The 16,461-nt window shown below is 42.8% G+C and overlaps 1 protein-coding gene across 1 annotated transcript in view; it reads right to left on the minus strand.

Moving 5' to 3' along the window:
* Positions 1-16,461, minus strand: part of Sorcs3 (sortilin related VPS10 domain containing receptor 3) — a 596,124-nt gene that overhangs the window by 316,588 nt on the left and 263,075 nt on the right. Inside the window, exon 3 of the mRNA XM_021151815.3 lies at positions 6,088-6,187. Coding sequence (XP_021007474.1) covers positions 6,088-6,187 — 100 coding nt within the window. The remainder of the gene's footprint in view (positions 1-6,087; positions 6,188-16,461) is intronic.

Consider the following 16,461-nt stretch of genomic DNA (forward strand, 5'->3'; position numbering starts at 1 on the left):
AAACAGCAATCGTTTTAATGAGCCTTTAAATAAATTCTTGGCTACTGCACGCTGCAGTAATTTATACAAGGAACCACCTACCTGTATTTTCTGAGAGAGGGAATTTGCAACTAAATAATGAATTTCCAAGAATCACCCTGAGTTCTTTTTCCTTTAAGTGATTAGTTGAATCAAAGCATGCTTCGACTCAGCCACACTTGCAAAGGAAGAGAGGAACTTAGAACCACCATCTCTCCTTACAGTGAACTCCGTCCTCGGGGTTCCTTATCCCGTGGTGAGGGAGGCCATAGTGGTGTTATCTGATTCTCTTTCTGGACACAGCAAGAAGATAAAAGGTTAGACTGGCTCTCAGTGAGCAAATTTGCATCTTTTTAATTCTTCACTCCTCCCTTCACATATTATTGTCCCTAAACACCTCTGCTGACACACTGCTCTAACCCTCTAGTAACTGTGTTACTTTATGAGACAAGAAGAACATGGGGGCTGAGAATGAACAGGCATGCAGCCATTTCTCTCCATCAGCCCAGTGATCAATCTCTCTCTCGGGAAGTCGGCTGGTTTGGTTTTAAGAGTCTGGGGAGAAGGCGATGGTGCACCCGCAAAAGGCTCAACTGGAGCTTTCTAGACAGCCAGGCTTCTAGGGGTTCTGTCCAGTCCAAGAAGATCCAGCAGTAGCTGACGGTGAAAGAATGGGGTCAGTCTTGATCCCCGGTAGAAGTGTGGTCAGGCACCAGGGCTCTAAGGAAGCCTGGCTTCTCGTCTGGAATTCTGATGCTAGTCAGAACCAGTACTAGCTCCGGTCTAAATGTTAGCCAAAGACTATTTTGCAGATACCAACTTTCCACATGTGACCCTTCTCACCATACTGAAAAATGACTCCAAGCAACTCTGGTTCACCCTGCCACCTCAAGCCTTGAGCTCTGCATCATCGAAAATTATCTCCAGAAAGATTTTAAGCAAAAAAAAAAAAATCTATACAGGAAATCTCTTATGAAAACCATATATTAAAAAATAATAATAATAAAGGGTATGTGTACCATCTCTGGTTACTCTGTGTTCCTATTGTCCCAGGATGACAGTCATCTAGAACACTGTAGGAATCAATCAACTCTACCTAGCCAGGGTTCTGCTTACCTTCACACACACTGGAGTTTGCATCTCCGAATCTGTGTATATATTTGACATATTTGACACGAGTGCATCTTCTTTACATTCAGGAACTCTCCCTCCCCAGACACTTAACAGCTTGCCTCACAGCAACAAGCTGCTTGGACATATCCATTGTTTCCTGTACTCCTCTAGCATAAGAGATGCTAATATCTCGGAGCTGCAGGTGTGGTACCCTATTGCTTAGTTTCCCCTTCCCCCAACACGATCCAGGGATGTGGTCCAGGGAAAGCAGAAATCTTACAGTCCTAAATTTCACTTCCCGTTTTTGTACGGAGATGTTTCAGGTTTACGCTGCTGCATCTGGAGGATGGTAGAGGACTGAGTAACCTGTTGGTCGTGCATACAATGCCTCTTCAGCAACTTGACAGAGACAGCATGCTCATCAGAAAAATCTAGCTGGCGATTCCTTTGGTGCAGCCTGGAAGTAATTATCCTTCTCACTGGCAAATCAATTAAGAATGGGGGATCTAACACTCCTCTTCACATCTCAGAAACTGCTAAGTCTCCAATACTAATGAGCAGGAAACCTCAGGTAATTCCAGGTTCTTCTGATATCATGACAACTGCAATTCTCTTGAGCTCTACACCCGTGGCAATGCCAGCCAAGCTCCATGGTCAGAGAGCAGAGAATAGAGTCACAGACACCTCTTACTGGGTATTTTACAAAACTAAGTTGGCAGCTGCTTGAGCCTTAGTTTCCTCGTCTGTACAACAGAGATAAAGATTTCAGACTCAAGTGAGAGTGGCCTTAGAAACTATAGTGCTGCACTTAGCCCTGTGCATGGAAATCGTTAGAGGCTCAATATAAGGAAGCCATGTTTCTATTCTGATGTCAGATCCACTACACACACATACACACACATACACACACACACACACACACACACACACACACACTCGCACACTGCAGGGATTCATTCACATTCCCTGGCAGTCAGACCTGTATATTATCCTTACCATTTCCAACATTGTCTCTAAAGCTGCAGGTGGCAACAGCTTTTGAGCCAGAGCAATTAGACCACAACATGCTTGCAATTCCCTGTCCACTCAAAGATGATTTCTCAGATAGAATCTCAGACGGGAATGAAGCCTCTCTGGTTGGGACATACACAGCCATCAGCCAGGCTGTACAAAACCCAACTCTAGTAAACAGCCTTGACCCTGACCCTTGCCATACTGCATGGGCCTGAGGACAAGACTCGCATGACAATAATAAATTCAGAGGATCCAGGGATGTTTATTTCCTGTAAGGGGAGTAGAAAGCTGAAGGCTGGCACTCGACAGCCCTCACAATAACAGAGTCCCTACTCTAGTGAGCCAAGGCTGCCCGATTCCTGTTTCCAGTACTCTTCATCTTCCAAGTGCCAGAAGCAGAGACATCCTGAGATAATGGCCTATCTGACCATAGCCAAACTCAAACCCAGGTGACGAACTATTACAGTCTGTGTCCAGAGAGACAGAATTCGTATCAAATGGAGTAGGAGTAGGTCAAGGCCATTAAAATTATTCTGATGCCACAATATCATTGGGTAGGGACAATGAGAGAAGCTCTCAGTATCTATCAGTGTTCTTACTTAGAATTACAATACCTGCTACATGAAATGACGGCATCCTATCCACAGCCTGTAAGAACATCTATACTGAAAATCTCAAGTCCAACTTCCTCAAGTCTTATCCCCCAAACATTCCCCTCAGGATGTTTATTACAGATCCATCATTCATGGTAGTGAAGCCATAGAAAAACTGACCAGAGCCTGCTCTTCTATCTTACATGCTTCCTAAGGGGCTGTGAGGGTGAGAGAGGACACTGTAGCTAAAGCTTCCCACAAGAAGGATGGCACTGTAGGTTCAGTGATCCCTGCCTAAGAGTTGTTACTGAGAAGGCAAGCCCGCACACACAAACACGTCTGCCGTTAGCCTAATGGTTTATTAACTATGACGATTTGGGGAATGTTTTGTCCTCAAAGGGAAAAAAAAATGCGTTGACAAAATTAAAAGCCAATGGTTACTTTTATGAGCAGCTATATAAATAAAAGCACAATTTACAGTTTTGCAGGGAGCAACAGATCTCATCAGATGGATTCACAGGCTCCAAGGAAAGCAGTGGCCATCTGTTAAATAAATAACTCATTAGGTGAAAAGCAAGTGCGTCCAGGAAATTAACTACAGAACCTGCTGGAGCCCACTGCCAATGAGCAGGGAGCGCGGCAGATAACTCGGGAACTGAGAGAATCAAAAGAATCTTGCTTAATGCAAGCTGGGGAGAGAATCTGGGCAATGACAGGTTTAAATCCTAGACATATTTTAAAAGGAATCTGAAAAGTTTCAAGGTCATACTAATGGTACAGAGTTCAAGATGCATAGAGAAACGAATGAATGCATTTCTTTATATCTACTTGTCCTCTTGCATCAGTGAATAAATGTGAGAAAGTTCTCTTGAAGTAAATATTCTGGGTAAGACACATCACCATGTGCCAAGTCTTTGTGTGTGGCAATTAGGGGCCCCAAGTGTAATCAAAGTCAAATAGTAACAATGAAGGAGAACACAATCTCATCCATCCTTGGATCAAAGTCTGAAGAATCACAAAAGATTTCTATGAACTTTAATTTATTCTATTGCTCACTTCAAAAACAAACTCATGAAACTGCCCTTTGCCTTTCCCTGACCACAGTGAGAAAAAATATATATCTGCATTTTAACTGTTTTCCCCACAGTGCCTCCAATATGCGAGTTCAAATACTTGAGCAATATTTCTTATTAGTCAACAAAATGGGACTAACTCCTATTTACTAACAATAAAATCTGAGACATTTCTCCAGACAGTCCAGGACCTGATGTCATCTCTGGGAAGGGCAAATAGAGGTAGCATTTCTGTGTTTATGACCTCCAAACTTCAGCCCTATGTTCCTTCTGACCTGAAGCACCTATCTGGACCCGCCCTTCATCTCCCTTACATCTAAGAACTTCTAAGCTATGCTATGGAGGACTAGAGAAAACACAGGAAGAGATAAAAAAGTGACAAGTGTGTGACCCTTGATAACAAGTAACACACATGAGAGAAGACAAACAACATGTGAACAGGTGTGACCTTTCATCTACCACTAACAAAGCCCCTACAAAATGCATGAACCTCCATCTATGTTGTGAGGCAGGGAAGGCAAGAGATCTGTGGTGATGGAAATTCTCAACATCCCTGCCCCTCCCAGCCACCATGTCCTTGTCCTGTGCAGAAACCTTTAACAGGCTTGACCTTGGGCTTTTGTATTTTGTCACAGTAATGGGGAAAGCAACTTGTGCTCTTGGCTACGCAGGCCTTGGAGAGCTTCAGTTTTATTATTTGTGAATCATCACATGAATGGTTCTTATCCAATAATCTGTTAACATCTTGAGTCTTGGGTTCATGTAACTTGGAGTGCTCGCAGATCTCCCCAAATGTGTGAACGTTCTATGGCAGAGGCATGCTCCTAGAGCAGAAGTCTAAACCTCAACCCCATTGGCAAAGGGGTTGCAGGGGCGTTTGTTTGTTTGTTTGCTTACAAAACATTGAAATTCACTTGAATAAGAGAAATCTATGATCCCTTCCTGCCCTAACATTCAATAATTCAAACAACGAAACTGAAAATTGTGAACGTGGCAACACTTTGAGAAAGAACAAGCAGAAACTACTCAGCTAAACCCAGTAACCGCGCCTAAACATTCCTTCCAGTAATGGAGGCTTCTGCAAGTGTCCACCCTCTGGAGGTAGAAGAATTCTTATGGTTCCTGAACTTTAGGACTTTGTGTCACAAAAACTGAGGTGGGAGCCAGAATTTGAGTTTCCTTTTCTTCCAGAGACATGAGAAGAAATGTAATGAGAAGAAACGAGACTGTTGTGTTAGCATATGTCAGGCAGCATAAGCAATCCTTGAAGCCACAAGTGATGGCAACACTATCAAGTTGCTGTCAGAGACTGGAAGTTCTGCATGATCAATAGACGCTCATCCCTGAGAACTGAGATTGTTGGGTTAGAGCCAGAGAACCTTCTGTCTCCACAGCTAGCAGAGGCTCACTCCTGAGCCCAGCCAGGGAAACGAGAGGGCTCTGCAAAGCCATGGAAGAATGAAAACTGAATTATGGGAGGAAAACTCAGAGTTTTAGAGATACTGAAATGACCGTATCTTCATTTTGGTTCAGATCCACCTCAGTCTCTCATCAGTGGATCTCTACCAGTGGGGATAAATCACATCTCTCTCAATCCAACACACTGGACAGCATTTGTTTCTTAAAGTCATCTGCCATTTCATGGAATTCAGACCCCAGCCTCGCCATAGGTCTGTATGATAAAAACCTGACTTCCTTTGATCTCATTCTGACTGACAGTGAAGAGGAAAACGAAGAATCGGGAAGCTACTGGAGCAAGGACAGCCTGCTACCTCTGAAGCACCTTGAGCAGGTGAATCCAGAAACCACTTCTCCTTCTCTTAGTGGAAGGGATTCCCTGTGAATAAACTGCAATACCCACCCACCCATCCCACCCCCAAAAAGAGGCAATAAGGAAGGTAATGAAAACTGAGCTCCAGAGTGTAGCTTGAAGCAGGTTCAAGCTAGAGTGTTAGATAATCTCTCTGAGTTTGTGTCTTTTCCTCAGTAGTGTGGTAGTAATGGTTTCTACCCAATAGGATGACTGTGAGCATAAGTAAGACTCAACACTGTGCAGGTACAGAGAAATCCTATGCACAGAAACAGAGTCTCACGGGAGTGATGTTCCCGTCATTTTAAATTATTATTAATACTATAAAGGTTCTTGTTATGATCACAGACTGCTTATGGGGTAGGCCCTCCACAAGTGGTATGATCGCCATTGTGTTTGTTTCTTGTCCCAAAGCCACCCTGCTACTGAGAAGGGAGATACAGGAACTCCTGACCCCTTTTCTTACCTTCCTTTTGTTGGTGGGGTTGACATAGAGATAACTGAGGACGGTCTTCAAACCCACTTTGTCATTAAGTTTTTCATAGGTGGCGCCATAATCTACTGACCTGCAGTAAAAGAAGGGGGAAAAAGAAGAGGAGAAATTATGTCATCAAATGATGGACTGCATCTAAAGGGAGCCAGGAGTCTTCCATCCCAACCTACATCTTTGTTACCAAATCACATGAGTGCTTGAAAGTGTTCTTTAGAGATAAAAAGCCCCATTAGTTTTAGAAGAGAAATTAGACTAATGTGCCTTCTTCCTCCTAAACTTGCTCTCTTTGCTCCCAGCCTTTCTCAGAGACCTACTTTCTATCCTTTATGAAGTTGTGTGGAGAATGAAGCTGCTGGAGCTTGCTCACCTCCCACACAGCTCACCCAGTGGGTCTGAAGGAGGCACTGGGCAGGGCACAAGTGCTCACCATCCAACACTCAGTACTCTACTGTCAGTGTGACCTACAAAGGAAGACACTAGGATTTTCCAACCAGGGGGGTGGGATGATGGGATTTTCCTCACACACTACACTACAGCCAACTTCATACCCCCTCCACTGAACCTGGAACAAATGAGTTGTTGGAGGGCAGGAACTGACCAAGAGCATTCTGTATTTAGTGGTTAAAGGAGACAATGCCACGAAGAGATTCTGTCTTGCATGAGTACATCACAGGCCAAAAGCAATTTCATTGAACTGGTTGACGTCATTCCTCCTTCTGACTGGGGTACTATTAGCTACCTGATCACCCCTTTGGCCTCATTTCTAGTAGGCTGACCAGATGCAAAAGCCAAAAAAGGGACAAAGTACTTAACCCATTGGCCTATGGACCCACTGGCTTGTCAATCCACTGGCTTATCTTCTGTGCTGGCCTTCCACCTCTTCCATAGTAGAATGGAAAGAGAGGGCCAAACAGTAGGAATCATGAGGCCCAACTCCCTGGCATACTCTCTCAAGTCACTACTGAAACCCTATACACATCTCCCTTCCTTTTCACACAATCAGTATCATCAGGTTTTTCCTCCTCCAGAGCCTCCTTGGTTATCTTGAGACTCTTCCAGCTTAGGCTTTTAAAGAGTCTAGAGGCCAATTAACTTTCTCTGTCATCAGCTGATCTGGTTAGAGTGAGGCGTTGTACCTCTTAGGCTCAGTTCTTCATCTCTGTCTCCATAACGCCTATTGACCTTGCTATCCTGATACTAGAGTAGCCTTTATCTAGTCTCAAACTCTAGTCTGGTTCTGTTTTGGCTCACAGCTAGCTTAGTCTGAGAAGCCTGTCTGATAACCTTTAAGAGTTATCTCCATAAGGCTTTCCTACCCTTCTTCCTCTAAACCACTTAAAAATCCCTCTGTGCTAGAATGCATGTCCCTGTCCTACATACTCTAGAGCACACTGTTGGCCTCTTTTCTAACTCTTTGAGGATGTTATGCCTATTTCCTTTATGATCTGCCATCTATCCCACAAGGTAAGCTCCTCCGGGCCAAAGAACTTTAAAGAACACCATGATAACATGGGGAAAAAAAAAATCTCCGAAGATAGGAAGATCTGATTCAATTCCAGATCTATAGCTCTCTAACTACTTGCTATGGACAAGTCATTAAATCTTCTGTACTCTTAGGCTTCTTCTCTGAGAAATGGGGGGGGGGTAATTCAGCCTCATGAAGCATTTGTGGGGATATAGAAATAATGGCACAGAGGAATCCCAATAGTATCTAGGAAGAGAAATAATTAAACAAATTAAAATTAAGGTTTTTGTTTGATTTCTCCTATCTACTGTGAGGGCAAATCATGGACATTCAGTGTGCTTCATGTGCTCACTAAACAAACTAATATGGTATTTCAAGTCTTTTCCTAGACTACCATCTCCTCGTGTGAATGAGTTGTAGTAACAATAATTGGTCCCTCAAGAAGCTGGCTTTCCATGCTTGATCATGGGTCTACCACAGGCACAGAGTGTGGAGAGTCACTCCCAGTCTTTCTCTTTGCCTGTATCCTTCAACATCACCTCTATCTCTGAGTCTTTGTGATTCTGTCTCCCAAGTAAGTTGTTTACCAAGCATCCTTTGCATGTCCATGTGTGGCTCATACATGCATTTGTCACAGTCTTCTGCTTGTAGATACTCAGATCACCTTCCCCAGCAGCTATCTTCCATGCAGTTAGTAGGCTGTTCTTCACACACCTAGGTCTGTCTAACTCTCACTTTAGTGCAAATGACCCATTGCATGCACACAACACCGGCCTCATTCTTCAAACTTAAGCTTTGAAATTTGCTTTCCTTATTGAGCCCATCATTAGCCATTATCTTCTCATCAGCTTCACTGAACTCTCCAAATCCTGTCCACATTTGACTCCCTTCCCTGGACCAGCCATCACTTAGTTCTTGATAAATCTGCATCCAACTGTCAAATCCAACTCTAGCACTGTCTGTCCAATTTATAACTTTCCTACAGGGAAATTAGTCACAGTTGCTTGTGTCTTCCAATCACTTTGTATATTTTCCTTCCTGTTTTAGCGTCTGTGTTTAGCATGGTGCTTCATCTACATTATCTTTATTACAGGACTTCTTCTTCCCTGACTTTACCTCTCTGTGGGCAAGCAACACTTCAAACAACAGTACCAGTACCCGATACCATGCCTGGTACAATACAAGGGTTAAATAAATTGATGTTTGTATTGGTTTGCTTTGTCTTTATTTGTGAGAGTAGATGAATGAACTTGTCTAAACCGATTCACCAGTTTCTAGTCAACTGCTAAGGTTAACTGGAAACACTCCCATCCTAGAAATCCTACCTGATGCTCTGGATGTTGGCATGACTGTCACAGATTGCTGAGGTCCAGCAGCATTTGGTACCAGAGAAGAACCAGTAATTCACTGATATTAGAATCAAGGTTAAGTACCCATCGGCCTATTACCCTGAGCAACACTACTCTCCAAGGCAGTGCAGCAGACAAACTATGATATCCACCGGCTGTGAGATGCATGCTTTCACTAACGGAAAGAAAGCATTTTAAATGACCTGATCTACCATCCTTTCAGCATAAAATCAGCACCGTATAGGAAAAGAACACTGAATTTGGAGGCTGCCAACTCAGATTTTAGAACTGAATCTGAAATGTATGCAAATGTATTGCCCCGGATGAGACACTTCTCTAAGTCTGTGTAGAAAAACAACAACAACAACAACAACAACAACAACAACAACAAAAATTCCTTCATCCAACAAGTGTTAAAATGATGCTGCCAGTTCTATAAGGACTAGTGTAATGAGCATGCAGGCTATTGCCATGGAGTTTTGCCATAAGGAAGTGAGATTTGGCTGGATTCCAAAAGCAACATGGGAAAGTGGGATTGATAGCTTAGAAGTGGGGTGAGGATCAGTGGATGGAAATTACACAGAAGGTAGGGCAGTTCCTTGCTTAAATAGACTTAATCAGATTCTTGCTGAATGCTGGCCAAGCAGATCAGCTATTACCCAGGGATGGCAGAGTCCATGAAGGCTGGAGGAATTCCTGTAAACTGACCAACTGGGATTCTTGTTCAAGTTGGGCTCTTGAGAACATGCTCAAGGTCAAGGCTTTATTAAAATACACCTCAAAGGATCTGCACACGAATGGATGAAGAGAGGATATTTCCCAAGCATCACTCTATTATTAACATGAGACATTTAACACACATTATTTTATACTTGCTTTTGGACCTTAAATTTTATTATCACAACAACCTAGTGCTATATTATTTTCCAGACAGTGACTTTTCCCATCCTATCTACAACAAACATCTTGTAGGAGCTAAATCCTCAAGGCTCCCTGCATGCCTGATGTCACAACAAACTCCCTTCCAGAATCCAAATAGCCCCCATCAAAGGCATCATGCTCAGTGCCATGCACGGTCTCTCTTTCTGCACGCTGCAAAGAGATGCACACTGACTTTGCTCTTCTCCAGAGCTGGCTGCTGAGAGGAGGGACTTCCCCGCAAAGGATGCTCTCTACAGCTCAGCTTTCTGCAGGCCTCTGGCAGTTTCTGCTCATTCAAGTTGACAGAAGCAAGTACAACTGATTGAAGGTTCGTCAAGGAGCCAGCAAGCATGTAGAATCAAAGCTACCCTTGACTCTGTCCTTTCCAGCATAGCTATAGCATATAGCCTTGACCACAGTGTTCTGTAGGCCCACTTGGCCTGGGGAGAGTGCAGATGGCAGAGAGGACTTGGTCTCGTTGCCAGGACAGCTGTGCCTGCAGAACTTGCTCTGACAAGAAAGCAAGCCATCCTGTGTCTTGGAGCTCTGACATCTGCCAGTGGGAGCAGGAGCTTTACTTGGAAGAAACAGTCTCATCTCATCACACTGAAGTCAGCTCCTCAAACTAAACTCCTGCTTCATAAAAACAAAGTTCCAATCACTGAAACCATGGCAGTGACACATACATGGAATGTCGGTCTCTCCCTGGTACCGTGCCAGTATGCAGGATGAGTAGCTAACCTGGAAGGTGCATGTGGCCTTGGCTCCTGTGCCTACGTTCAGATGAGTACAGCTATGTCTCCATACTTTGGTGTGTATGTAGTGTACCACCATTTTCTCCCATATGTTTTGTATGTTTTCATTAATTACTCCCAACACACAGAAAAGAGCAATGAGACCACAATCATATGGCAACTACTAAAATACTTATGTTTATAAACAACCGAGAACTTTGACTGTTCTTACATTTGTGTATGATCATCTGTGGCTGTATGTGTGTGATTCTGTGTGTGTGTGCACATGAGAGTAAAAATGCAGGTGTGTATCCATGTGTGGAGGCCAGAAGTCAATGCTCAGCATCTTCCTCTATGACTTTGCACAGATTTTTAAAGATATGGTCTGCCATTGGTTTTAAGCTCAATTATTTGGTTAGGCTGAGTGGACACTGTGCTCAGGTAATCCCCTCTGCCATCTCCCCAGTGCTGGGATTACAGACACATGCTCCAGCACTCAAATGTTGACATGGGTAGTAGAGCTTTGAACTTAGTCCCTCACGCATGGGAACCTACTGAGCTATCTATCCATTACAAGCCCTTACATTTGAATAAAAGCAGTCCCAGAAGTTGTTCCTTATTCCTCCACCCAAGGATAAGATATTGAGATGTTATGCTTGTTGACATACCTCTCTGGCATAATGTATTCATCTTAACTGTTTTGTAGCATTTCTGCTCACGAATATATCACCATCTACTTAATCATTGACCTATAAAGAAAAATTTGTTTTTCTTTTTCCTTCTTTTTTTCTTTAAAAATAGGCCATTACAGAGATGAGAAGGCACGAATCTTGCCTATCATGCAGAAATCCTTGGGTCTGATCCCCATACCACACAAGCCAGGTATAATGGCTTATGCTTGTAATCCCGAAACGTTATATGTGGAGGCTGGTTCCTCAGAAGATCCTCCTGGTTGTCCTCTATATTTGAGGTCACCCCAGGATACCTGAGACCCGATGTAAAGAAAATCCACTATATATCATGCATGTTTTTAATCCTAATACTACAGAGAGCAGGGAAGTAGAACCCCAAGTTTAAGGTCATCTAGAGTTACACAAAATACTCCATCTAAAAAAGCCCCAAAATATAACTAAGGGGGAAGTAAAGTCTGCTGTTGCAAGCGGTGTTATAATGAACACTGCTAGGCACATTTACCTATGCACCCCTGAAGCGTTATGTCTGGGTAGACCTCTTTGTGGGGAATTAGCACTACCCCCTTGCTAGTTATTGCCAACATTTTTGCCAAGGAGGCATTGCCTCCAAAGAGACACTGCTCTTAGCACCTCAACATGCTCATCAGCTAGCTGATTAAAAACCCATGTCTTGTCCCTCAGGGGCTCAGAAGGCCTTAGCCTAGACATGGTACATTCTGAAGACTCACCGCAGCCTGGCATGCCGTGTGCCCAGTTATTTCACCAAGACTTTGCCCATAATATCAATAAAAGGAGTCAAAGGATGAAGATGTGATCATCATCTACCCAGCAGAGCCCTGCTCCTCTTGTAAACGGTGGGAGATGTTAGCGGTCAGTATATCAGCTGTCATTGTAAAGCAAAGCTCATGCCGTGTAACTCCATCAGCTTCCCCATCAAGCTTAGCTTTAGTCCAGTGCCTTCATTCCCAATGCCAGGCAGACTTCCAAGGGCTCTCTGCCAGTTCTCATGTGGATACCATAGCCCTGCATTAGAAACTCTTCTTGTTGCCTGATCCCCCCACCGCATCCCTCTTTTCCTCTAACCCTTGAGCTCTATGAAACAAAGGGACCTTTCTATATCCCTGGAGTTGCCTCTCTTGCTCGCCTTGACCCCTTCGGCATTTAAATCAGAACATGACCACAGGTGAGGCAGTCCCTCTTTCTCTTAGCTAATCTTTTCTTTCCTTTGTTTGTTTCTCCCCATGTCTTTTATTCATCACAACTTCCCTGTGCCATTTCTCAGTAGATTTAGCTCAAGTTGGTGAGCTTTCATCATATAGAAAGTACAGGTAGCAAGTGTTTTAGATTCTGGGACCCTACCTTTGACCCAACTACAATGGTCCCTAACATACAGTGGCACATCATTGTGGTGGTGTAAAATGCTATAAACATCACTAGTCCCTTTCTGGATTACAGATGCAGTGGATACTGTGGTACCAATCCCCAGATGCTGGACAGGAACTGAAAGCTGCAGCTTCCAGGTAGTAAGAGATCGTTTGGGGACAAGACACAAACAATATTGGCAGCATTTTCTGGATATTGGGGTTTTTGGTGGCTTGCAACCTCTGATGGGTTTGTTGGAATAAAATACCAAATAAATCCAAGTAAGTCCTGCATGGACTCTGCCCTTGCTCTTGAGCAGAAGCTCAGTACAGGCTTTGTTGGGATGAGGCTGTATTTACAGAATCAGGAGGTACGGGATTCATCTATATATTTGGTTGTGTCAGAAGTAGGCTCCCAAATCTAAACTATCAGTGCTTTAGGAAGCTACAGTCCCTACTTCTATCTACCATTCCAGAGTCCCACTTTGATTTTTGTCTCCAAAATAACTTCCTAAGATTCTGTCAGGGTGAATTTTGTCATTGGTTGTCCTTCCACACTTGCCTACCACATCTGGTCGGACACCTGCCTGACATGATGTTCAATACCTTGGTAGACTGCCATTCCTTGCTCTCTTTCTCCTCTCTCTCATGATGGTTAGCATTCTGATCTCTTTTCTGACTCCACGTCCAGTCCCAAATATATATCAATTAAGTTCTTATAGTTCAAGCCCACACCCTCCTCTGCATTTGTAGCAATAGTGCTCAGGAGATCCTTATTTTTTCTTAAATATCCATATGCACTTTTGGTATTTCCAGAATTCATTGAAAACTGCTTAAGAGTTAAGAATTTCTTTTTAGTCTTTAGACATGCAGAGGTTGGCTCTGCACAGAGAAAGGGGAAAGCAGGCAAGGACACGTGGACTCCATCAGAACCAGCTGCAGGGCCTGTGCATATCTGATCTCAGGGCAGACAAAAGGGTTGTTGTGCAGATCCCGTGGAGAAGAGTACAAAACATAGCCTAGACTCTAACAAAGGTTCCAAACATGAGTGCATCTCATTGAGGTCATCTGATATTTAACCAAGGTGCCAGAAAACACAAACTGGAGAAAAGAGAGCATCTTCAGCAAACAGGGCTAGGGAAACTGTTTGTCTAACATGTAGAAGAATGAAATCAGACCTATATCAGCTATCCTGCCCAAAAATCAGCTCCAGATGAATGGAGGACCTACTGTGAAACCTTAAATGCTGAAGCTGCCAGATGAGATTGTATGCAGTATTCTAGAAGGTATGGATGTAGGAAAGTCTTTTCTTTATAGGACTCCATTTGTCCAGGCCGAAAATTGACAAATGTGACCTCATAAAAATAAAAAGCCCTGTACAGCAATGGAACCAATCGAATGAAGACAGAGCGCAGAGTGGGAGAGAATCTTTTCCAACTATACATCTGATAGAGAATTAATATCCAAGACATATATAGAGTCAGGGAAACAAATGATCCAATTAAAAACAATGGGCCATGGATCTGAACAATGAGTTCACATGAGAAGAAATAAAAACAGTTAAGCAATATCTCAAGAAGTGCTCAATAGCCTTACCAATTAGGGAAATGCAAATTAAAACTAGGTTGAAATTTCATCTTAGCACAGTTAGAATTGATAAGCCCCAGAGAATGACAACAGATCATGGCTAGGGCATGGGGAAAGGAGAGCCCTTTGCCCCTATTGGTGAGACGCCAAACTAGTGTAGCCACTGGGAAATCAGTGAGGAGACAAAGCTAAAGCTCGATCTACCGCAGGACCCCGATGTAACAGTTCTCACTCTTGGGCATATGGCCAAAGGATGCACTACCATACTCCACTGTAATGATCAGCCATGTCCACTGCCACACTATTCACAATAGCTAGGAATTGAAACAATCTAAACATCTTCCAGCTGAGGAAAAGGGAATTGAAAGGTGATTATATACACAATGGAATGCTATTTAGCTATAAAGACGAGTGAAATCAAGAAATTCACAGGTAAACTGATAGAATAGAATATATTATACTGAATGAGGTAACCCAGAAAGACAAATGCTGTATCCTGTCTCTTATGTATGGGTCCTAGCTCGTATACCGTACATACGGATACATCGCCTAGAGTAAAATCGAGGGAACCATGGGGAGGAAGAATAAATGACACTGAGGATGTTTTAAAAGGTCATAAAGGATCATATTATTTTATGATTATGATGTGGTGATGTACACACTTAAGTCCATCACTCAGAAGATAGAGGCAAGAGGATCTCTGTGTGTTACATGACAACTTTGTCTACATAATGAATTCCAAGGTAGCTAGGGCTTTAAAATGAGACCTTATTTCCAAATAAGTCATGCAGAGACACATATACTACACATGCACACACATATATATTTATGTATACATATGTTCATATATTTGTGTACATACATTCTTACATACATGATATAGATTATAGAGAGAAAGAGAGAAGAGAGAGGGAGAGAGAGAGAAGAGAGAAAGAGAGAGAGAGAGAGAGAGAGAGAGAGAGAGAGAGAGAGAGCAAAGCACTCATCAAAGGAAGCATTACAGAAAGCCACAACAGATAAAAATGCACAGAATATGATTCTGACTATGGGGTATGCAGCCCCAGTTGACATGACACATCTCCCAAAACAAACAAACAAACAAACAAACAAACAAAACCCTCACATAAAGGCTCAGAGAACATTGTAGATGAGGGAGTGGAGCAGGATTCTAAATTCTATTTTCTATATGTGAGAGAAAAGCAGTACCCATGAAATCTCATCAATATACTTGCATAAGAAGGACCTGAAAAATGACAACATCAGTTGACATTCCAGCATGGTTGGGGAAAATATCACAAGGTCCCACCCCTAGATGGATAGCTGCAGACAACTAATGGCTGTGGAGAGGCAAAATCAGTCTTCTCCAGAGACAAGTCTCCTGACGGGTTATAGCATGCCAAGCAGTCAGCCTAAAATCAGGTACGTATGAGGAACCCCAAACGAACTTAGCAGGTTATATTTATAAGTGTGTGTGTGTATGTGTGTGTAATAATTTAAAATAAGACATAAATTTCAGAAGGAGAGGGGTAAATGCAGGAGGCGCTAGAAGGAGAAAATGGAGGGATAAAATGACATATCAAATGGAATTCTCAAAAAAAAAATAAAAATGAAAATCATTGTAAGGTAATTAAAAACTAAAATAAATCAAACTAATCTCATAAAGAATAATAGATGCATGGTTGTTTTCATTAGGATTCAAATTTTCAAACCTGATATCTAATCTATGATTTCAGTAGACTTTTGCTTTTTTTTTTTCCACTGTTCAATTACGGAAGTATAAATGAGAGTGGAGAGAATGACAAGGTAAAACTGTTTAAAAGCCTTGTTCCATCATTTTCCTGCATACTCAAGATGGGGTTATTCTTGAGGGCAACCAGATTGTTTTCTTTTCCTTGTTTTGTATTCTCTACATTTAATAGAGGGATAGGCCCCCGGATGTCCAATTAAGCCATCACAGGATGGTTGATCACTGTTGCCAGTTGTCCCCATAAGAGTAAAGTCCAACTCTGACAACGAAAAGACATAACAGTGCTTCAAAGTGCCAGGCCTGTGAAACTACTTCACACAGTGTATTCTACTGAAATCCATTGAGACTAAAAACAGAGGCCAGAGTCAATTGTGGGTTGCCTGTGTGGTGAGCTGCACTCACTCCAAGGTCAGGCTCCAGTGTATACAAAGTACAGCTCCAAACCAATGCTGCCCAAAACGTCTTTGTGATGGAAAATCCTGGGTACTTAC

This window comes from Mus caroli, unplaced genomic scaffold, assembly GCF_978045245.1.
Source record: "Mus caroli unplaced genomic scaffold, Mus_caroli_1 scaffold_20, whole genome shotgun sequence".
Lineage (NCBI taxonomy): Eukaryota > Metazoa > Chordata > Mammalia > Rodentia > Muridae > Mus > Mus caroli.